The sequence below is a fragment of the Rhinolophus sinicus genome, chromosome 16 (genome assembly GCF_057876585.1).
Source record: "Rhinolophus sinicus isolate RSI-liver-muscle chromosome 16, RSI-T2T, whole genome shotgun sequence".
NCBI classification, from domain to species: Eukaryota; Metazoa; Chordata; class Mammalia; order Chiroptera; family Rhinolophidae; genus Rhinolophus; species Rhinolophus sinicus.
In genome coordinates this window covers 47,316,623-47,342,243 of record NC_142516.1, presented here as the reverse complement: position 1 = coordinate 47,342,243, position 25,621 = coordinate 47,316,623, and the positions used below count along the sequence as shown (strand labels likewise).

At 36.7% G+C, this 25,621-nt stretch overlaps 1 protein-coding gene across 3 annotated transcripts in view; it reads right to left on the bottom strand.

Moving 5' to 3' along the window:
• PTAR1 (protein prenyltransferase alpha subunit repeat containing 1) overlaps window positions 1-25,621 on the bottom strand; it is a 47,827-nt gene that overhangs the window by 13,098 nt on the left and 9,108 nt on the right. For 2 of the 3 annotated variants that reach the window (XM_019730560.3, XM_074330536.2), the window contains exons 3-5: window positions 18,322-18,388; window positions 9,412-9,516; window positions 7,370-7,583 (exon numbers count right to left, since the gene is read on the bottom strand). In XM_019730560.3, coding sequence (XP_019586119.3) covers window positions 7,370-7,583; window positions 9,412-9,516; window positions 18,322-18,388 — 386 coding nt within the window. The remainder of the gene's footprint in view (window positions 1-7,369; window positions 7,584-9,411; window positions 9,517-18,321; window positions 18,389-25,621) is intronic. The other variant, XM_074330537.2, reaches the window with a different exon arrangement.

Here is a 25,621-nt window from a genome sequence, read left to right as displayed (position 1 = left end):
ATTCCTATTGGAAGTATATCTTAATATCTATTTCCTATATTCTTCACCAATTTAATCTTCACTAATTTAATAAGTGAAATATCATATTTCAATTTGTATTTTCTTAATTATCACTAAAGCTAAATGTTTTGACCTATTCACTTATTTTTCCTTTGTTTCTTCTTTTATGAATTGCCTGTTTTGCGTAATTCTCTTCTTTCATAAATTGCCTAATTTACTATTTGTGACAGTCATTATTTGTCTTACGGGTTTGTAAAAGACCTTTATATACATTGGAGATCTTACATATTGTAATCATTTTTCTTATTTGTCTTACGGGTTTGTAAAAGACCTTTATATACATTGGAGATCTTACATATTGTAATCATTTTTCTTAATATATTACTTCAATTGAATTTTTTAATTCCTTATTTTCTCCCCTCAGGTATGTTTTCATTCCATTTAGAGTTCAGTTTAGTATATGAGATTACAACCTAACAATTATTTTCTAAAAAGTCAAACAATCAATTTAACCAAAGAAGTAAAAGATCTGTACTCAGAAAATTATCAGACACTGAAGAAAGAAATGAAAGATACAAATAGATGGAAACACATACCATGTTCATGGATAGGAAGAATTAATACAGTTAAAATGTCAACACTGCCTAAGGCAATATACATTTTCAATGCAATTCCTATCAAACTACCAACGACATTTTTCACAGAAATAGAACATATAATCCTAAAATTTATATGGGACAATAAAAGATCCTGGCTAGGCTCAGCCATCTTGAGAAATAAGAACAAAGTGGGAGGTATAATAATACCTGACATCAAATTATACTACAAGGCTACAGTAATCAAAACAGCATGGTACCGGCATAAAAACAGACATATAGATCAATGGAACAGACTAGAGAGTCCAGAAATAAATCCATACCTATATGGCCATTTAACCTACGACAATGGAAGCAAGAATGTATGGTGGGATAAAGACAGTCTATTCAATAAATGGTGCTGGGAAACCTGGACAGACACATGCAAAACAATGAAGCTGGACCACCTCCTTACACCATATACAAAAATAAATTCAAAATGGCTTAAAGACTTAAATGTTTAAGATCCAAAACCATAAAATTCCTAAAAGAAAATATAAGAAGAAACTTCACAGACATTACCCAGAGTAAGATCTTAAGATTTTTACTGATATATCCCCTCGCGCAAGGGAAGTAAGAGAAAAACTAAACATGTGGGATTACATCAAACTAAAAAGTTTTTTCACAGCAAAGGAAACCATCAATAAAACAAAAAGGGACCCTACTGAGTGGGAAAAGATATTTGTCAATGATATATCTGATAAGGGGTTAATATACAAGTTTATAAAAAAATCACTCAACTCCAAAAAAACAAACAACCCAATTAAAAAATGGGCAGAGGACATGAAGAGACATTTTTCTAAAAAGGACATATAGATGGCAAACAGACATATGAAAAAATGCTCAAACTCGCTAACCATTAGAGAAATGCAAATGAAAACCACAATGAGATACCACCTCACCCCCTCATAGTCAAAATGGCTATCATCAATAAATCAACAAACAACAAGTGCTAGAACGAATGTGGAGAAAAGGGAACCCTTGTGCATTGTTGGTGGGATTGCAGATTGGTGCAGCCACTATGGAAAACAGTATGGAGGTATTTCAAAAATCTGAAAATGGAACTACCTTATGATCCAGCAATTCCACTCCTAGGTATCCATCCAGAGAAATCCAAAACTCTAATTCAAAAAACTTTATGCACTCCTATGTTTATTGCAGCACTATACACAATAGCCAAGACATGGAAACAACCGAAATGCCCATCATTAGACGACTGGATTAAGAAACTGTGGTACATTTATACAATGGAGTATTACGCAGCCATAAAGAAGAAAGAAATCTTACTATTTGCAACAACATGGAAGGACCTAGAGAACATTATGTTAAGTGAAATAAGCCAGACAGAGAAAGACAAATACCATATGATCTCACTTATATGTGGAATCTAAAGAAAATAAGTGAATGAACTAATCAGAAACAGTTTTGGAGACATAGAGGAAAAACTGAGGGTTGCCAGATGGGAGGGGGGTGGTGATAAGGGGGAAGGTGAGGAGATTAGGAAACAGTCAGTAACCACAAGACGGCCACGGGGTTTTGAAAATTAATTTGGGGAATGTAATCAATAATGTTGTAAAGATTTTGTAGGGTATCCGATGGACACTTGTCTTATTACGGAGACCACCTCAGGGATGATGTAGATGCCTGATCACTGCATTGCACCCCTGAAGCTGAAGCTAAAAAATAATGAATGTGAACTACAAGTTTGTATGTATATGTGTATGTGTGTGTGTGTGTATCTATGTATGTGTATATGTATGTACTTACAAGAAGCGGAGTACAGCATTAGGAATAGAGACAGTGGAAATGTAATGGCTCTGTGCAATTTCAGAGGGATAGTGGATGGGGGAGGGGGGTTCACACAGTGTGAGGGATATAAAAGATAAACGTCTAAGTATTACTTTGTCTTGTGCACCTAAAACTAATAAAAAAAGAAATAATTATTTTTTAAAAAAAGTACTACAAATTGAACAAAGAATCCTTTCTCCAATTTTGTGCAATGCCGTATTTATCATCAATGAAACTGTCACAGATTATGTACTGGGATTTGTTTCTGGGCTTTCTACTTTCTTCTACTACTGTGTCTACTTTTGAGCCAGTAACACTAATTACACTATAAACATCTAAACATAGAGTGGTATACAGTGTTCCTTATTTTTCTTTTTCAAACAATTTCTTAGCTAGTCTTGAAGCTTTATTCTAATGAACTTTAGAACCAATTTTTGAAGTTGAAAATTAAACTGGTGGTTTTCAGTATATTCAAAATTGTGCAGCCATCACTACTCTCTAATTTCAGAACATCTTCATCATCACCTCCAAAACAACCCCTATTCCCATAAGGTGTCCTCTAATTCCCCACTTCCCCCAGCCTCTGGCAACCACTAGTCTGCTTTGCCTGTTCTAAATGTCATATTAATAGAACCATGCATATGTGGCCTTTTGAATCTGGTTACTTTCAGTCAGCATGTTCCAGGGTTCATCCATGTTATGGCATGGATCAGGATTTCACTTCTTTTTTATGGCTGAATAATATTCCATCGCACAGCGATACCACATTGTGTATATCTATTCCCCAGAGATCGGACATTTGGGTTGTTACATTTTTTTGGCTATTATGAAAAATGTTGGGGCCGGCCCGGTGGCTCAGGCGGTTAGAGCTCCATGCTCCTAACTCTGAAGGCTGCCGGTTCGATTCCCACATGGGCCAGTGGGTTCTCAACCACAAGGCTGCCAGTTCAACTCCTCGAGTCCCGCAAGGGATGGTGGGCTCCGCCCTCTGCAACTAAGATTGAACACGGCACCTTGAGCTGAGCTGCCTCCCGGATGGCTCAGTTGGTTGCCAGTTCAATTCCTCGACTCCCATAAGGGATGGTTGGCAGCGCCCCCTGCAACTAAAATTGAACACGGCACCTCAAGCTGAGCTGCTGCTGAGCTCCTGGATGGCTCAGTTGGTTGGAGTGCGTCCTCTCAACCACCAGGTTGCTGGTTCGACTCCCGCAAGGGATGGTGGGCTGCGCCCCCTGCAACTAAAAAACGGCAACTAGACCTGGAGCTGAGCTGCGCCCTCCACAACTAAGACTGAAAGGACAACAACTTGACTTGGAAAAAAGGCCTGGAAGTACACACTGTTCCCCCCCCACACCCCAAAAAAAGTCCTGTTCCCTTTCCCCAATAAAAAAAAAAAAAAATCTTAAAAAAGAAAGAAAATGTTGCTATGAACATTTCTTGTACAAGTTTTGGTATAAACATGTTTTCAATTCTTCTGGGTATACTATACCTAGGAGTGGAATTGCAAGGTCATATATGGTAATTCTATGTTTAATTTTTTGAGGAAATGACAAACTATTTTTTCACAGTTCTGCACTATTTCACATTTCTACTAGTAATGTATAAGGGTTTCAATTTCTCTACATCCTTTCCAAAACTTGTTATTGTCTGTCTTTTTAATTTTAGCCATCCTACTTGGTATGAAATGGTATCACATTGTGATTCTGATTTGCATTTCCCTAATGACTAATGATGTTGAACATCTTTTCATGTCTTTATTGGCCATTTGTATATCTTTTTTTGAGAAATGACCCTCTGTGCTTTCTCAGGTGACACACCATATCAAGTTTTAATTGGCTAGTAGTAATAAGTTCTACTCAGCTGTCTTTCCTCCCACTCCACCCTCAAAAATAAGAATATACTAAAATTTACTTAACTATATGTTCACTTAAACATCATAGGGAACATGAAATAGGATATTCAAACCTCTCATAATTCCACCCCATAGCACTGATAAACATTCTCAATTCTCTAACCATTTTTTTCTGAATAGAAAACTTGATTATAAAAAACAGAAAAAATGTATCTTATATTCACGCACACACACACTGTGAAATCACATTTACACACTTCAAAATCACATTCAATGCTGCTAATATACTAAAAATTTGTATTAGGCCCTTCTCATATTTATTTTATATCCTTAACATATAATGAACATTTTTCTTTAAATAATCTTCCAAAATACAATTTTTATTAGCAACAATATGTTCCAATATGTGATGGATTATACCGTAACTTATTCCGCATTATTGGAGGGTTAGACTATTTCTATTATAGTTTTTCACTATTATAAATAGTATTTTTACATATCAAACTTCTGTACTTCATATAAAAGCCAGTATTTGTTGAGTGCTTAGTACAAGCACTTGTGATAGCCACTTTACGTGGATTCTCCCATTTAATTTACGTCACTCGATGAGGTGGCATGATCTCCATTTTACAGATGAAGACACCGAAGGTTACGGAGGCTAAGAAACTTCAAGGCCACACAGCAAGTTGTGGTCGAGTCAGGATTCAAATGAGGTCTGCATGACCAGTAAGTGGAGCCTTTAATTACTAAACTAGATTGCATCTCCATTATTTCTTTAGGAGGAATTCCTAGAAGCAAAACTGCTAGATTAGAGATAACACACTTTTTAAAAAGCCTGATAAATGCTGCCATGTTGACCTTCAGTAGGATTACAGCAAGTTCTTCAACGCTTGTTTTCATACCCTCATCAATGCTGGATACCAGCACTTTAAAAAGTCATTTTTAATTTTCTAAGTTAAAAAAAAGAAGAAGCCAGCTCATTTTATATGTATTTTTAAGCTGCTCTAGACTCCTGGTACTTTTTCTAACAGACAAAGCATGGCAGGACATGATCTCTTAGCTAGGCTCAATGCCTCATAAGAACAGAAAGGGGATTTTGCAAATTCAGCACTCTTCACTGACAGTGAGAGACACTACAGTGGCAGTAGTGACAGGAAAAGCAGTCTCCCCAAGGGCAGGGCAGGCTGAGAACATGTGAGCCTAGGATTGTGAGCCTATGAGTGGCCCCAGTCAGATACCACTAATGAGTTTTCATTTTCAACATCAGATGTTCTTAAGTAACCAAGAATGTCACCTAGGTCCCATGCTCCTGATTTTATGGGAACGCCACCTTAAAAGGTTCAGTTTCCAAAGACTTCTCAGCTCACCTGGAGTCAGCCTTCTTTATCCTCAACTCTCTCCGTGCCCCTCCCCAACCCCCACACCCTCCCAAGCTGTGGAGCTGAGATGAGCGGCTCTAGGCTCTCCATACTCCCCACAACCCGCCAGACAACTTGTACTCATCCTCCCAGACTCCCAGCAACGCAGCATCCCTCCCCGTGACAGCTACTTCCAATGAGCCAGCCTGGATGAGGAGCAATTTCTGTGCTCCCATTGTACCTGCAAGTGTCGCACTGCTTTGTAACTATTGGTATCTGCTTCTTCAACTAGATTTTCAATTTGTTGAGAGCAAGCTCTTCGTCTTTATGCCACAGCCAGTGTATAGGACAGTGTCTGGGAATGATAGGGTTTCAATACTTTTTCATGAACAAATTGCACAGAGTTGACCTAGCAAACTGGTAGCCAGTTTCACGTAAACTTTCTATCTATGTGGAGCACAAAAAGGAATGAAACTTTAGTGAGCCTCTACTATTGGATGCCCACTACTTTACACACATTAACTTAAGTAATTCTCACAAGAATCCTAAGGCAGAAAGTAGAGCCCCAATTTTATAGATGAAAGCATTAAAGCCTTACTTTCCACACAGAGCTAGTAGAGCCAGAATCTGAACCCAGGTCAGTGTGATTCTATCTTAGCTCTTTCCACCCCATTACGTGTCTTCCTCTCCCGAAACAAAGCCATATAAACTGGAGGGGAAGAGCTACTCTTCTAGAATTGTTGGCTTAAAATCTCTCAAAAGTGAAAACTCCTATTTCTCTTGGAGAAATCTCTGGCTAAGAAAAGAGAGGGAACTTGTGAAAGGAGATGTACAAAGGGGGTGGTGAGCAAAAATTAGAGCACAGTTTCCCCATTAATCTGAAAGCATCACTTGAGGCATTTTGATCCCTTTAAATTGTCTCAAGCCAGGAAAGCTTTTAGAAAAGTACCCTCGATTCTGATGGCACTGATACCATATAAAAAGGGGGGAAAAAAGAAAAAAAACAAACCAGAAAAGCTATAGTATGTAAGGAGAACAAGGATAATGGGCTCTCATTCTGATGAATAGTAAGTGATGCAACTGTGGCTAAGTCTAAGCCATTAAAATTCTCTGGAAACTTCCATCTCCTCATCTATACTGAAAGGATTAGGCTGTGACAGTTTCCCACTTGGCTCTGTATCTTAATAATCCCCCAAACCTGTGAACAATACTGACCTCTAAATCCTACCCCATTCCAATTTAGTAGGCCTGGGGTGGACTTAGGAATCCTCATGTTATTTATATAATAGTCACCCAAGTTTGGGAACACCTGGGTAAAATCTTTTGTTACCTCCCAAGACAGGAAGCTGTGAAAAGGCAGCCAGCTGATCCAGCACAGTAAGTCATATAACTAAAGACCACCAAGAAAGAACAAGTTCAGTTCTATAAGGCTTCATAATCCCTTTCTGTTTCAGGGCAAAATGGGTTATACTCAGTCTTCCTTCTTGCTCAAACCTGCCTTTGTTCTACCAATGCATTGTTCTTAAGGCACCAAAATATGCTGGTGAGGAATGCAAACTTGTTTTTTTAATTGCCAGGGTTTCCCTGGAGGTATCTACTGTCATGATCCTCTCCAGGCTGCTGGGCTGCCATTAGTTCCTCTACGGTCCTCCTTTAAAGCTCCTCTAAGGGGGAACTGCTACCAGAAGATTTAAAGGCAGACAGAGAGTGTTAGGGACATAGAATAACAGTCCTACCTTGACATCTAGCTTTGCCAGGTGTTGTAAAACCCAGATGCGATGGGACCAGGCATTATAGTTACTTGGGTATCTCCCCGCCGCTTCACCGCAAACCTCCATCTCTTCTCGTATTAGTCGCTGTGTCCTTTCTGCAGGAATTGTTCCCAAGTTTCCTTTGGTTACAAAGGAAGGCAAGGAGGTTTCCTGAATTAGCTGTTGTAGCACCCATCGTCTGTTAAGGTAGCATGTGGGAAAGAGAATGAGGAAAGAACATAAACCAGTGAGGAAAACAATTAGAATTTTTGTTATTCATTTCCATTCACAGATAATGTAAAATAATACCTGTCTATGAGCCCAGTTTGTGTGGGGTGGGGTGGGGTGGGGTCGAGGAGGGGATTGTTGCTTTGTTTTTGTTTTTAAAAACATACTTAACTTTAGCAGCATGGACAGGGGTGGGGGACAGAAAGGACAAAAAGGAAAGCAAAATCTTTCTAAAATGTTAAAATCTGTCAAAAAGAGAATGAATACCTTCAGTTCCAAAATGACAATTCCCAAACACCATTTAGCCAGGAAATGTAAAGGCAACTGGGGGTGTGTGTGTTGGCAGTGGTGGCTGGGGGGTTTGGTGGGGAGGAAGAGGATATAATTAATGGTTGGTAAACACTAGAAGAGTAGTCATGGTTCATGTCTTTAATTATATATGCATGCCTCACCCTGTATTTGTTTGCAAACAAGAAGCTACATTATGACAGCTTTCATTAAGTAAAATCTCTGTATTATAGTATAGAATCTAGAAGGAAACAAATACAATATAATTAGTGAGGCCATCGAAAAGGTTTTAAAATGTCTCTATCCACAGATTTTCCCCTTGTCTATTTAAGACTTTTATTAGCATGTTTAAATAAAATGCACTAAAAAAGTGTCTGTAACCACTTTATGTCTTTAGTTTTAATAAACATTTTCTCATAAGAAAGCATTCTTTTAGATTAAAAATTCCCAACCCAATGGTACAAAAAATTGAGTAGGAAAACCATTTTGTCAATTTTCAAAAAAAAGAGGTTTTTTTACTTAACAACAAAAGCTTGCTTTATAAAATATCAGACAAGCCAATAAATTGATAGATGCATATTTAATAATCCCCTTCCCCTGTCACCATCCTTTCCTTTCCAGACCTCTATACAGAAAATCATATACCTCTCTGAAGTCGGCTATCATAACTTCTGCTAAGGGAGAAAATACAACTGACCATATGGTTTGGAGGTAGCTGATTTGCAAGGCTAGCCAATGGCAAGATTATAGTAAGATACCTTGAACTGACGTGAAGATACTAAAAATGCTCAGGATTTAAGTAAAGTTTTAAGTGGATTAATAAACTGAGAACAGACTTCTTCAGAGAATTTCTCCACTGACCCCAATCTGCATGCTCACACCATCTCACTTTAATCACAATATGGAGGTTACATGGAGTCCAACAGGAAGATGCTTCCAGACAGCCAGGATTCTGAGAACAGTTCTTATGTGCATTTTGGCTATCTGCCTCAGGCTTTTAACCTAAAAATATTCTCCACATTTCTGGTGTTAGCAACTTTCAGCTCAGCCCACACACCATTTACATCAACTGCCCTTATCTCCCTTATTTGGTTCATTTTAACCATAACCATCTTCACCAGGAGTGCACCTGAATAGAGTTACGTAGAAAACCCAGGTTGCTCATTATAGTTGATTATCTAAATGCAGTGTCCATAACTGCTTCCAATAGTTAATAATGGCTAAAATTTGAGTATTTAATATGTGCCAGACATTGTGATAGTGTTTACATACATCACATCAGATAAACTCTGAGATAGGTGTACTTATTATTCCCATTTTACAAATGAGAAAAACTGAAGAGGTTAAATAATTTCTGATGACACAGGTAGCAAGTGATGGCATCCAGAGTTAAATGTAGGTAATGTGACTTTAGAATTCACACTCTGAACCGTGTGACCGTGCTTCACACTGTGTTTTCTCCAGTCATTTTGAATCCTAAGTGAGACTCCTATGATGTCAATTAACTATACCTGTGAATCCATGTTTCTGGACTCTTTGGAAACTTAGTTAAGGCCAGTTTTCCCAGATGTAAATCCTTAATTGGATTTAAGGTACCAGAGAGGATCAGCTCTTTTCTGTAAAAGAAAAATAAAAAGAACCATTACTTTATCTTTCTATCCAAGCATACTTCATGACTATTAAAATATAACTACACTGAGAAGTGAATTTCCAAGAATTAAAAAAACACACACAAAACTGTCATAAATGTCACAGTAGTCAAGAATGTATTCTTATAATCTTTAAATAACAAATAAGCAGAAACAGAAGCTCTAAATCAACCAAAGCTCTAAATCACATAACCTCGAGACACAATATAAAAAAAAAACAATTGCTCTAATGTATTCAAGTAGGAATCTAATTTGAGATAAAATTCCCAGTCACACATGGATTCAAAAAATCTTCTAAGTAGACACGATGTGCTTTGGGAAACCGTGCTATATAACTCAAACAAACATCTCTCATGATGACAAAGTCACTGATGTCAACAAGCCGTATGAGGATTTTGAATTAAATTGTTTGATGAAATGTGAGTGGGAAAATGAAGAATTTGGTTATCTATTTGGGAGAAAAGCAAAGGGGTTTTCTGGCTTGTCTCATTTCCCAAACTTACAAGGCCTGACATCAGTATCTGTAGGGCAGATCCAATACGAGTCAAGAATTGCTCTAGCTTCCTAAGTAGGACTTGATATGCTCTAGTTCATTACCAAAAAAATACACACACAACACAGTATGACTGAGGTGTAAGGAAAAAATCATTCATTCAATCACTACCCTAGCAAAATAAATATTTTTATTTTTGAATTGTCCCTTCTACCTTCCCTCTTATGCATCTATAGTTTAATATGTAATTTTACATTCTGCTCCTATATCTTAAGAATTACCCTCATGGTCCTATACTATAATCTCTAAAATGAACATTTTAAGTGATCAAATACTTTTCATTCAGTAGCTAGGCTATAAATTAATGATTTTCTCCCACATGGTCAGACATTTAGGTTGCTTCCAAGGTTTTGCTATTCTAAAATAATTCTGAAACAAAGAGGTTTGTGCTATGACTTCTTTCATTTGTACTACTACTTAGGATAAGTTTCCAAAAGACGTATTACCAGGTGAAATACCTGCATGGCTCTTGATAAATTAAACCATTCATTTTTTAAATATAAACAGAAATAATAGCAATGTGAGGTTTTTGTTGTTTTAAAACTGTTCAAAGATGCAGTTACAAAGAATGTTATGCAAATACGCTCCATTTATTTCTCAGGTAAATACAATTTAGGTTTAAATTTCTCAGATAATTTTTGATAATAAGTTTTGACATTACTTTTCAATGTTTACCTATTATTTTAAAATAAAAGGTCACTAGCTGGTATTTATTAATCTTAAAACCTCCTTCCTGTGGTAGAGCTGATTATTCTTTTATTTTAGAGAAGTTTAATCCCAACAAAACCAGAGCCCAGCTTGTATACCTCACCTATTCAGGTAGATTTCATTTCTAAATACCACAGTACATTTTCAACAGCAATGTACTATTTCTAAATTTTTATTTGATAAGGAAAATACTAAAGTGATAATAAATACTTCCATTTAACAATAATTTTTAGGTCAGTAATTTCACTCTATAAAATAATTTGAAAGGATACCAAGGTTTATGACTGCTTTAACAGATAGCTTTATTGACTAGTTTTCTTTCGTACAGGAAATCTGTGTCATTAAAAGAATATTTAATGCAACAGCCAATTCCCTGTGCACTCCTAGCTTCTATTTCTTCTGAAATTAGTAATGCTTTTTCATACAGGAAAGTTAGGATACCTATACTATGAAAGGAGGCAAAATTTTGCCCTATGTAATTTTAAGTACTTCACAGAGCAGTGTTTCTTAAAGTAGGGTACCTGACTACATCATAATCTGGAACTTGTGAGAAATATGGACTCTCAGGCCTCATCCCTGACCCAGTAAATCAAAAATTCCAGTGGGCCAAAGCAATGTATTTTAGCAAGCCCTCTGGGTGATGTACACTAAAGTTTAAAATCCACTACTGCAGATAACTTATTGTATAAAGCCTAATTTCCATTTACTAAATTTTAAATCTCTTCTTATTTACAACTGCGACCTATATTCCCCTGTATATCTACCAAGAGGAAATAACAGTGGTACCTTGGTTTTCGAATATCTCCGATGACAAACATTTCAGTTTACAAACGCCGTAAATTTTGTGGATCTACGGTATCATCAGATAGAAAATTCATGCTAAATTTGCAGTTTTAGGGGTTGATTCTAAAGCTCTGGAATGGATTAACCCATTTTGCATTACTTTCTATGGGGAAACCATGCCTCGGTTTTCAAACGTTTTAGAACTCAAACGGTCTTCCGGAACGGATTCCATTAAAAAACCGAGGTACCACTGAAATCAAAATTATCTTTAGAAGTCACCTTATAACTGAATCTTTACAAAGTTTGTTAAATTAGGGGTGTTCCCTTAATTTCTTTATTTTGAACAATAAACTAGTATTTGGGAAGATATCTTAGCCTGAAAAAACCTGAATCACTGGTATTTATGGATGCTTAAAAAGATCACCCGCTAGAATCACAAAAAAGGAAGCAAAAATTTAATAAACATTCCTGGGGGCAAGACTGAACATTTGAAATGCTGGATACTGTCATAAACAAGTTTTTTAAAAAAATCACTTGAAAAATAAATATGGTATGTGGTTAAGTTATGGCTACCACATAACCTAGAGATACAATAAAAAGTCGACTGCTCTAATTCAAGTAGGAATCTAGCTTGACGTAAAATTTCCAGTCACATATGGATTCAAAAAGTGCTGTATCTCAAAGAACTTAGATATAAGTAGACATGATGTGCTTTGGAAAACCATGCTAGGCAACTCAAAAAAAACAGCTCTCCTGATGACAAAGTCACTGATGTGAACAAGCCATGTGAGGAGTTTGAATTAAATTGTTTAATGAAATGTGAGTAGGAAAATGAAGAATTTATAAGTTAAAATGTCGCATGTTCTTTTAAAAGTGTGTAACTAAATTGAAAAATTAAATATTAAGACATTTGCTTATTTCATGTACATACTAATATTAGCTTAAAAAATTTTTTTTTAACTTTTCCTATTGAAATGAAATACTGCCTTAAATGTAAGGAGGCTTTATTTTCAGGCATACTAAATAAGCTGTGCTTCTAGATTCATCCTAAAAGCCTTACGTGGCACACTGCTAACACAGGAAGGAGTGAAGTGAAGGGAATGAAATAAATGTGGGAAAACTACCTAGGAAAGGAAAAGGCTTCTGTGTTGTTTTGGGAGGAGAAAGCAGGGGAGGTAAGGAACAGAGCCACCTACACGGGCTACTCCGTTGTGTAGAGCTGACTTTTTACAAGGTGGCAGAAGGAAGTTGACTAAGCAAGTTTTAAGGAACAAAAGGTAGAATTCTAAAAGGAATGAGGTTTTTCACACAGCCGACTTTTCCAAGCAATAAGTTACTCCTTTAAAATTTTTGCTACATATTTCACTTACTGTTTAAACAGAGTATATATAAAAAAAATCTCACCACTTTTTTCTTGAAGACTCCAGTTCACTGTTTAGAAAATCAGCTAGTGCCAAAGCTAAAATACACCCACAGGAGCGCCCAGGAGTTACTAAGGTGAGTGGTGGGTTTTATTCCTCTATATATGAGTTACTGTACTTTTATACTTTGGCAAAGTTTATATTATTATTTTTTTAAGTTTTCCTGTCTTCTCTCCACCTCAAACTACCAGTATGGCTCTGCTCTCACTCTACCCAAGATGTGTAGGTGAGAGGGCCATGTGTACACATACACAAGGGCCATGTGTATCTTGTCTATGGCTAAATCTCCACTGGTTAACTCTGTATTTGAAACATAGTAAATACGTCGTAAGTAAATGACACGCTTTTCCCTCCCAATCTTGTTATTCTGTCTGAAATAACAATAATAATAAAAGTCATCCTCATAAAAACTACCATTTACTGAACACTTCTCCTAAGTCAGACACTGTGTTAAGTGATTTACATACATTATCTAATTTAATTCCCACAACAATCCTGTATGTATTATGTTGAACCCTATGAAATTGCCGATATTCAATTGTTTTTAAAAATAAACTTTTTATTTTAAAATTGTTTAAAATTTATGGAAAAGATGTAAGAATATTAAGAGAGAATTCCTGTATGCCCTCTTCCCAGTTTCCTTTATTATTAACATATCATCATGGTATATCTAACAGTATCGAAAGATTACTATTAAAAGTCCATACTTGATTCAGAATTCCTTAGTTCTTACCAAATGTCTCTTTTCTATTCCAGGGTCCCATCCAGGATATCACATTACATTGGCTGTTAACGTCTCCTTAGGCTCCACTTGGCCCCTCAGATATACCTTGTTTTTGATGGCCTTGACAGTTTTGAAGAGTACTGATCAGGTAATTTTGTATGATGTTTTTCTCATGGTTTGACTAGGGTTGTGGGTTTTGAGGAGAAAGAGACCACAAAGGTAAAGTGCCATTTTCATTACATCATATCGGGGCACGTAATATAAGAATGACTTGTCATTGTTGATGTTGCCCTTGATTACCTGGTTGAGATAGTGTATGTCAGGTTTCTCCACTGTACTTTTTGGAAGGAAGACACATTTAAGAAGTAGGTAGTTATGCTCCATCTCCTTGAGGGGGGTGATCTAGATAAATTATTTGGGATTCTTCTACATGGGCAGATTAGTCGATTGTCTCCCACTTATTTATTTGTTTATTCATCATTCATTCATTCGTCAGCGTGGACTTATGGATATCCATTTTATACTTTGGGGTATAAGCTAATACTATAATAGTTTATTGCTCAAATTCTTCCAGCTTTGGCCACCGGAAGTCCTTTGACGTACTCCCATGATACTGTTTTTTAAGCACTTCCTTACTTTCTGACCCTCTAAGATGTTCCAGGGTCACCTTGCATATTCCTTGCCCTGGCCCTAGATTCAGCCATTTCTCCAAAAAGCCCCGTTCCTTTTACTAGAGAATGGAATTAGAAACCAGGTTCTGCTTGGATTTCACTTTTCTGATCTACAAAAACAATTTCACATGGCACAACCTAATATTAACTCAATTTTACAGATGAGGAAACTGAAGCTGGGAGAGATTCAGTAACTTGCTCAAGGTCTCCAAGCTCAAAGTGTCAGAACCATCAGAACCATCAGAAAACAAAGTTACCATTTTAAATCAGTAGGCTATGAGTAAAGGACATGAATCATTGGAACTTGTTGTCAGCTAGTCTAGTTGCTCCAAGATGTCCTGCTTACTCTACATTCATAGACTGATGGAAAAATAGGACATAATTATGAAGTCAACCTTTTCCATCAAGTAATTCACCAATTTTCAAAGCAAATACAAAGCAAAAAAAAGTACCTGTCATTTTTTTCTGTAACCAGCTGGATTTTTAAACTATATGCATTGCTCACTGTAATTACAGGAAATAAGCTCAAAAACTTATTCTTGCTTATATTTTTTCCTCTAACACTGCAACACCTATAAACTGAACTACCAATGTGTTATAACATCTTTTAGCAATTTATAAAATACAGTCAAAAATCACTCAATGCTTCCCAGAGTTAAAGAATACACCAACAATTAAACATAAAATATTGAGTTTTTGATTTGCAAAAGACCTTATAGGATTAGATCAGTTTACTTCCAAAGCTGGTTTTTCCTCATAATGTTTTCGTGACTCTCTGTCTTCATATGTCAATCTTACTACTACAAATTAAAACTTACTAGAACACATAGCCACAATTTTTTTAAAAAAATCCAGATTTCCTTTCTACTCATCTAGCATAAAACTTTATTAATCACCTTACTAGAATACTTTCAAGATTAACTGCTATTAACATCATTGAAATTAGAATTTATGGAACAATTTCCCTTCATAAGACCAAATCACACATAGTCAAAAAGTCAATTTCAAAAATAAAATAAAAAAATAAAAAAATAAATCACCCAATTCAAATCTTTTGTTTCACTTATATGGAAACTAAAACTGCTGAGAAGTTAAAAGGTTTTGCCCAAAGTCACCTGGTAGTTAACTGATGAAATAGGACTAAGATCCGTGTATCTTAAAACTAGATTCTTTCTCCCACCCTAAATTGCCCTTTAGAACATACAATAAATATTATGTATGTATATACATTATGTTTGTCAGAATCTTTTTTTGCTAAAGGATTTTCAATTTCTCTCTAATGATGAGGAATATGAGAACATGAATAAAATTGATTTCCCACTTCTCTATTACCCTCATTTCTTTTTCACTGAATTTAATTATTTTCCAGTGCCCAGTCTGTGAAGGGAGTATCTATTACGTGCTAGGCATTAGAGTGTTAGATGCTAAGGAAACAAAAGAAAACAAAACAAAAAAAATCACAAGACATGGCCCCTACCCTTATGAAAGCTCTCAGCTGTAAGTTTATAGTACCTTCCTAAAAGTCTCCTTTGCTGATTCTTTCTCATCTCACAAACTCTAGAACAGCGCTGTCTAACAGAAATGAGTCGCAAACATAAGCCATACATGCAATTAAAAATTTTTTAACAGCTACGTTAAAAACAAGTATAAAGTAATATATTTAACTCAATTATCTCCAAAATATAATTTCAACATGTAATAAATATAGGAAGAATTAATAAGACATTTTACTTTTTGGGGGGTGTTGAGTCTTCGAACTCTGCTGTGCAGTTTACACTTAGAGCACATCTCAACTGAGACGAGTCACATTTCAAGGGCACGACAGCCACATGCAGCGAGTGGCTACTACACTGGACTGTGCAACTCAAGAAACCCCAGTAGTTCTCTTCTCTATCTATATATACTCACTGCCCTAGGTAGTTCAAATAATCTCACGTCTTTAAATGCCATCTATTTTCTAGTGATTCCCAAATTTACATCTGGCCTAGAACTCTCGCCTGAACTTTAGGTTCATACACAAGTAACTAGACACAAACTGCATTTCCCAAACTGAACTTCCAACCAGCAACCCCTACCTAAATCTGCCCCTCTTCCAGGTGTCCCCATTACATTAAATGGCAACTCCCATCTTTTCAGCTGCTCAGAGCAAAAACCATAGTCAAACTTGACTCTCTTTGTTCTCTCACATCCAATTCACCGTCTGTGTCGTTAAAACCAGTTTATTAAATACAAAGCTTATATAGTTTATAACATATAGTGAGAATCTTATGACTTCTCACAGCTTCTACTGCCAAGCTCTACTTCAAGTCACCAGCATATCTCACTGCAACCACTGTTGTAAGCTATACTGCAGTGAGAGAAGCAGTGAGAGCAGCAGTGAGATATACTGCAACCACTTCTTCACTTCCTCATCACTCCCTACACCCCTGCAATCTGTTTTCCACACAGGAGCCAGAGTTATAAAACCTGATCCCTGATTTTATGCCAATCTTTGCTCAAATGTCCCCTTTTTAAAACGGCAATTCCACCTTTCCCATCCTCTTTTTGGCCTTCTCTACCTTACTCTCCCATTTTTTCCCCCACAGGATTTGCTAACACTTGGTCTGTTATATATTTTACTTGTGAATATCCTTATTGCTTTTCTTCCTCTACTAGAATAAAATTCCACAAGAACAGGGAATTTTGTTTTGTTCATGGCTCTATCCTCAGTGCCTAGAATCTGGCACACAGTAGTTAATAAATATTTGATGAATGAATGAACAAATATTATCAATTATTATGTGGATTAAATGAGATAACGTATAAAGTTGTAATACGGTCTCTGGAATACAGTAACCACTCAGAAACATTAGTCTATTTCCTAACCACTGTGGTGCCTTCCATAAAATAAAATCAGAATCTAAGCTTATGTAAATTTTTAAAGTCATATATCTCATTCTATACTTTCCTCACTCTTTAAATATCTGATCATTAATTATTCAAAAGACAATTTTAAAAAGACATACAATAGAAGTTACCTAAATTTTAAAAAATCAGTTAAATACAAAATTCAATCGGTATTAAGAAACACTAACTCAGAACATAACCTTGCTTAACATACTCAGAAAATTAAACATTGTTTAAGTCATCTCTAAAGATAAAGAGCTATAATCTATGGTTCTTTCCTATAGGAAAATTTTAAATGCATTCACAATGTTCAACGGAACTTCACTTTTATTTATTTATAATTTGTATCCTGCTTTCCTCCAAGAGAATTTATGTTAGTCTAAGGAACCACTAAGGTTTTAAAACCACACATATTGTTTAACTAAAAAAACTTCAAAGAAAAAAATGAATCTGATCTGAATTTCAATATTTCTACAAAACACTTTTGTGTGTAAAGCTACAATAATCAGAATTAAAGAACTTAAGCTATCAATAAAATGTGATCCCTCTTCAAAATACTGATTGTTAGAAACTACAGGTGATTTGCATTCAGAGGTCACAATGTTACATAGTGACTAAACTGAGACTAAACGTTTGTGACTTTGAATGCTCACCCTACACCACTTCGGTGCTTCTCAAATATATACTAACCAACGCCTTACCACACAACCAGCTATGCTGACTGCCCCTACTCCTCCTCTAAAAAGGAAAATAAAGGCAAGTATCAAATGGTAAACGTAATTCAACATGACAATTTATATTTCAGGAAAGAAGCTTATGGAGAACAGACATAAACATGCAAAAAGGGACAAAGTGTTATGTTAGAGTTATGGAGATATTATAAAGAATGTGTAGAAGAAAGAAGAAATAAGTGTAAGATGCTATGGATATATGGTTTCTATTTCATTTTTCAAAAAGCTAACAACTCATGGGGCTTTCTTCAGAAATTTGGACAAATTCACTTTATCACTGATGAAAATGACGTACCTCACATTCCAGGCAGTGGTAAAATCTGGGTTTAGAAGCAGCAGGGTGCATGTGACATCTATCAATTCTAAAATAAAGAGAAGTCATATTAAAAACAAATAGTCCTGCCCTTTAAATCTTGGCTTCTCTTTAAGGTCCTTTTTATTTTATTTTATATCGATATATAGCTAACATTATGTAACATATATATCTCATGTCATAGTAATTTTAATGATAGATACGCCTTATTCTAAACTGTCAGGGATAAGGAAATTATTCTCAAGATTTTCTTCTTATGATAAGTATAACTCTTTTTTAAAAGTTGACATTGAAATAATTTTGTAATAAATATGCCTATAAAGAATAATCAAATCAACCTTTTCATTCTTTTAGTAGCTTTTGGCACTAATTTTATATTTACCAAGGAAAACAAACAATTTCTATACCACTCACTATTCATTTCCACAAATATTTCAAGAACTGACCATGTGCAAATTTCCAAAAAGGGGGGAAAAAATCACTCACAATAATTTATTTCACAGTTCATTTCCATTCCCCTGCGAAGATTAATCCTTTTTTACACACATTTTTACATAGCTATAGCAATGATAATACACAATTTTGTTTTTTCATTCAACATTATTACATAGGCATTCTCCTATTACTACAGCATGCATTTTTAACAGCTGCCTAACAATCCCTTAGTTTAATATACTATCTTATTCTTTAGGGTGTTTCCTGTTTGTTTTTACTGTTATAGATAACATTGCTAAAAACAATTTAGAACGCTTTGTCTCACAGATTATTTTCTGTAGATATATTTCTAGGACTAGAACTATTATGTTAAATAATATAAATATCAGTATAGCTCCTATTAAGCATTTCCAATGGTCCTCCAAATGGACTCTATTTATATTGCCAAGAGTAACATGAATGTACTTATGTTCCTGTAACTGTCCTATATAATTAGATTTTAAAAAATGAATGTGGCAAATAAAAATTATACCTTGATACTGTTTTAATTTACATCTTTATAATATGAATATTTTCATTTTGTTTACTATTTTCTATTTTCATCTTATGAACAGCATATTCATATTCATTAGCTATTTATCCATCATAGTCTTGACAGAATTTCTATATATTCAAATAATCTCCATAAACCTATATTTTATAAAACAAAATCAGTAATATTTAAACATTGTCTTCATTTTACTGAAACTGAAAAGAGAATTTTGGGATTAAAATGATCAACCTAGGGCATAATACGAAATTAAGGAAACCTCTACCAAGCTCATATTAAATTCTAAGTAAATAAAATAGTAAATATTGTTATAATTATTTGGTATTATTGGTTCCTAGGCATAAATACTTAACATTATTTCACTGAATTTTCACAATCACAATTTCTTTTGAAGTCTACAATTTTCTAAATCCATTATACTACCTGATAAATTGGTATCTCATTTCTTGGACTCTCCCATTCTGCATTTAAAAAAAAGGTGTGGGACCAATGGTCGTTACTAATTTGTTTGTACTTCTAACGCAACTCTTCCCACCGACCCATAGATGAAGACAAACTCATCCTCCATGAGAGAGATACTTCTGTACAGCAGAAAGACAAAAACTAACAATCAAAAATAGCGAAGTCTCCGCTTTTCCTTTTGTGGCTGTGTGAACAGAGGAAGGCTGATCAAAGTAACATTTCCTTTAATGGAGGGTCTCTAACGGTAATAGCAACTGTCGGGTTCAGAGCCCAGTTCTACTACTTACCGGGAAGTTCCTGGACTTACCACTTTATCTTTCTGTGCCTAATGTCCTCCTCATGTGTAAAATGGACCTAACAATAGTACACTCTCATGGGCGCATTACATGATTCATACCCATGAAGTGGTAAGACAGTACCTGACACAGTAGGCACTCAGTGACAACTCCTGTTACAAAACTTGTATTTCCTAGACCAGTTCCACAAATAATACTGGGATTGGGGTCGACCAGAAGGAGGAAAATAATCTCCTGAGCCCTCTGAGCAGTGACAGCTGAGCAGAGGGTAATTCTCAACTTCTAAGAATCTCAGGATTTAAAATGTATCAACAGCCTCAACCAACCATCAGTGGTGCCCAGGAACACGTACAATCACAGGCCCTTCTCCCCTCCTCTGTGACAAACCACTAACTCTCCCTAATTCAAGACTCAAATTCAGACAGGACTTCAGGAAGCATTCCAGCCTGATCCAAGAGGTGGGGGTGAAATGGAATGTCAGAAACGGGGAAGGGCCAATGAAGGAGAAGTAATTAGGTTAGAAACACTGGCCATAATAAAAGAATCACTCCTGAATTACATTTACTTTTCTGCTCTTCTTCCCCATTGGCTCTGGCTAAATGAGACAAAGGAAACTAGTCTTTCTGGAGAGCCTACCACATGCCACGCAGTATGCTGGGAGCTTTACATACACTACTCCACGTGATCATCACAACCACCCTGAGACCTATCAGTATGATAACAGGAAGAGGGTAAGTCATTTGCCTGAAGTAACTGCTAAGTGGCTTCACTGTGTTGATGGACTGCATGTAAATCCAGGTCTGTTTTTCTGCAAAGAGATGCTCTTTCCAGCCTAGCACGCTGTCTACAATTACTCTACCCTCTGGAGTGAAGACTGAGCCAAAGACCTAAAGATAAATATGTGTGATCAACAGTTGTCTGCAACTATTTCACTCTACATTTCATCAATTATATACCATTTTCCTTTGCAGTTTTACCCCAAACATGTGAACTACTGATATCCCTACCATCTCTTGAATTAAACAGATCTCTCTCCAACCAGCAGAATATATAACAGCAAATAACTGCTTCTTTGTTAAGCACACTCCAATATATATTAATAACTTATCACATCCCAAGAAGAAAATGAGTAAGCGCACATCATACACAGGAAAGCAAGCTAAATTCCAGCTGTAACAAGGAGAGAAGTATGCTACAGAAAAGCCAGAGAAAAATCAATATGCTTTCTTTGCAGCCTTCCATTCGAGAAATGGTCCAAGGCCTGCAGTTATCTGGTAACAGTCACTGCGTTTGACAACTGTCTCTAACAGGGATACCATTTTCATACATTTAGAAATAAATTCAAGGTCAACTTGGACTGATTAATCTCTTCCTCCAAAATACACTTAGGTTACCATACGAAGCTTGAGGTAAAGCTATGTAGGTGGGAACCACCAGAAAGGTCATTTATTACAGAATAGATGGCCAAACTACCCTAAAACCTCTTACTTAGCAAACTCGGTTACTTATTTGATAAATGTCTGTTGAACACGTAAGGTGCTGAGTAAATAAAGACAAGCCACACTCTCTTTTTCTAACAAACTCACAATCAAGCTGGGAAAAACTGTTATTGTAATAATCAACTACAATCAAGTGTGGTGTTCCCATGCAAGCAGTCTGAATAAAGGACTCCCATAGGAGTGCAGAGAAGTAATTATTGTTTTCTGGATCAGAGGCTTCACGGTGAGTGGGTGTGTGTGCTGGCAACCACAACAGTGGTGACAAAGTAAGACGTGAGCATGGCTTCAGCAAAGGCACGGAAGCCCAGCACTGGGACACAGCAAAGTCCAATAATAGAACAGTGTATTTCCAATGAATGTCAAAACATATCCAAGCAAACCTGACGATACTCAGTGTCTGAAGGACATGAGGCTGTGGTCAACTGGAACAGGCTGCCCAGTCAGGAAAAGCAGGAGCTGTGAGCCCCAGCCAGTCGGTGCCATGCACAAACGTATGCACCCATGGTTTCTGACTTTCCAAGTGAAGACAGAAACCCAGATTTCTATCTTAATTTTAAATGTTCATCCTGATTGTAAATGTTTACCCAACTAATTAAAAACAACTTAAAAAACATTATACAAGCCAAAAGAAAATATATCTGTGGGCTGGCTTCAGTCTGGGGGCTGAGAATCTCCAACCGCTGATAGTGAATTTAAAGTAAAGGGAAAGGCTGGTCATGTAGGCTGGGAAAACCCTTAAATGTCATGCCAACTCTACCATGACCCTGAACTCTACCATGACCCTGAACTCTACCATGACCCTGCAGGCATTATGAAATAAGATGAGTGGATATATATTTCAGAAAAGCATCTCTCAAACTGTGTTTCTGGGAAGTACTGTTTGAGACAACTGGCTAGTGGCATGATGGACACGGATTACAGAAGAGACTAAAAATGGTGGAAACCTGTTATGAGGTAATGATTTTGTCCAGATGAGAAATAAGAAATGGAGAGCTGAAGATGGTTTTTATAGCGAGAGCTCAGTTATGGAGCAGAACTTGTGAGAAAGAGGGAGGAGAAAAGAAGGTGATGGAAGAGCACACGTAGAGACAGTCAATAAGGGCACATCATACACTGTGCAGGGCAGAGCTCTGCCCAGTCAGGACTCCAATGCTGTGGGCTGCTTTCTTTTTGTCATGGATTTCTCAAAAAATAGGAATTACAGTATCATTCCTCTTCCAAACCAAATATGGCCATTACGGCATCAAACTTGTAAAAAATATCAGTCTCTAAGTAATTCACCAGAGATGCTGTGATGGTTAGTTTTAGTTAACCCATGGTTACACTTGATTGGCTGCAGGGTGCCCAGATGAAACATTTTTAATCCTGATTTCTGAGTGTGTCTGTGAGGGTGCTTCCAGATGAGATTGGCATGGGGAAAGCAGACTGCCCTCCCCAATGCAGAGGAGCATCACCCACCCTGGTGAGGACCCAAATAAGAACAAGAGAAGGAAGGAGGAGGAATTCGCCCCTTTTTGGCTTCCTGCCGGTCTACTTGAGTGGGGATATCTCATCTTCTCTGGCTTTGGACTCAAATTAAATTCCATCACTGGCTTTCCTGGGCCCCAGCCTGAGGAAAGCAGATTGTGGGCCTTCTCAGCCTCCATAATCAGGCAAGCCAATGTGTCATAATCGCCTTTTATATATTTATGTACTTATAAAATTTTCTGCTGGTTGTTTATCTTGAGAACCCTGACTAATACGTACAGATGCTTTCCAAACATGTAAGGAATTCAGCACATGAATGAAAGCATGAATTGTTTGGTTAAAAAGAAAAAACAATTTCTCCCAAGAACAAAGGTCACCTTCAGTCATGGAATACACTCTTGGGGGTGCCTAGGATTTTGGCCTGATTAATCACAAAGACACTGACATTTCTGAAACTGTTCTTAAATTGTTCTTTACTTGGCTCTTCTTGTACAGCTATTTTCTACAAAACCAGTTTTAAAGGTACAGCATTTTCATGAAATAACTCCTTTTTCCACATATTTTTTACTTTTTTTTCTTAGCAGGATTCACCCGTGTTCTAGTAGCTTCAGTTCACAAGTTTGCCTGACTACTCTTATGTTAGTCAGGATTTTCAGGCATCTTTTTCTGTTGAATCAGAAATTCACTTCCATATTTTTACTAATAACATGATCTCGTACAACTTGAGTTTTATGTGACACCACACTAACCTATGCTGTCCCCACCCACCAAACAAGTAAAATGGAAAACTGCTTGCATGCGAGTACAGGTTCGGATAAAATCAAGTCGCTTCTGTACACATGCACAGGGGCATCACAATTCAGAGTTTAGATGCCAGGCTATTCGTGTGAGTGAGCTTGTTAACTATTTGATCCGCCCAGGTCCTCCTGGGCCTATCAAGACTGGCTACACAATGAGGAGATTTAGCAATGCCAATGGGCAGTGTCCAGAAATACAAGAGGGAAATGGACAGAGGGACTTGGAAGGCTGCTGGAAGGAGGGCTGGGCTAGCACATGAATGGGCAAAAAATACTGATCTGAAACAAAACTAGCCTTTGACGTTTTAAAATGTACAGTTTCCTCTCTACAAGAGCACCACTGTCTCCTCTCCCAGGATTAGTTATGTGTTGGCTCCATACATTTCTGTGCACCACAGCACATACCGTACACCTCTGTTTGGCAAAAAACAACCTGATGGACTAATATAGTATCATTCTGTCCCTTAATGTTACCGAAACCTACAATAGAGTGATAGAATGGAGAACGAGAGTGTCTAACAACAGATAAATACCCTTATCTTTCAGTTTATGCCTAAACTTACACGTTTTAAGTTAATGCCACAAACTTAAGCTATGCCATAAACTTAGGCGTAGCTTTTTAATTAAGATATATACACATCAGACGATTAAATGAATGAAACACACAGAAAATACAAACTGTTTCACACATTAAATCTTCAAATCAGACAACTTTTCTGGGGGTCTAAATAGGGAAAAGAAAAAAATAATAAAATTAAATAAATAAATAAATAGGGAAAAGTGCCATTAACCTATTACGACACTATATTAAGGACAAAGCTGAGAGGAATGTAAGGAAATGGCTATGTCATTCGTTTGGTAACACTCCACAAAGACATTGTTTTTCATTCAACTGTAAGCTTCTTGAGTAAAGAGATATGTATTATTCATCTTTTTATCCCCTACAGTACTTAAAACAGCTTTTGCTATGAGTAGGCCCTTTGTAATGGTTACCAAACTGGTAATTAAATTCTCTAGGAAACAAAGTTCTTACTCAAAATTAGCCACGAGGCATACTAAGCACTTTTGAAGTGCTAGATGTGGGAAGGGGCAGGAGCTTTACAAACAGTCAAGAATGTGGTCTTGGAAAAAGTGAGACCTGAGGTCTCACTTTTACCAATAAAGTAACCAATGTGTGTATAAAGAGGCTTAATATCACATGTGGGGGAAAACTAAGAAAAGAGACCAGGTGGAATGAATAGGAATTGCCTGAAGCAGCCAAGAACTGTCTGCATCAGGAGCGGAAGTGAATGCTGGGATGGTTTCCTTTTGCTCGTAAGTGCACGGAACAGGACACAGGGACAGAGCTCAGCTGGGATTCACTGCGCAACAACACCTTCACAAATCGCCGAGCTGGTTCACAGTGTAACTACCACCACCATGCCTCTATTATCTCACTTGGGCTGCTACTAAAATGATTTCTATTGCTCATAAAGTACTAATGGATTAAAAACCAGAGAATCTGAGCTTGTAGCAACTATAGTCCTGTTCAGTCATTTTCAAATGCTTTTTTTTTAGCCATAGGGCATCTTCTTCAAATAAAGTTTTACAAATGACCCCAATCTGTAAAAAGATAAATATCAGAATTACTCTGATTTACTGCTGAGGCTGTAGTAGGTGGCCTGGCATCCTGCGTTGAGGCTCCATAGAATCACTATGGATGCAAAATTTGAAAACTACTGATGAGTCCAAACTCCTGCTTGACAGAGTAAGCACCACCCAGGCAGTGAATGAGAG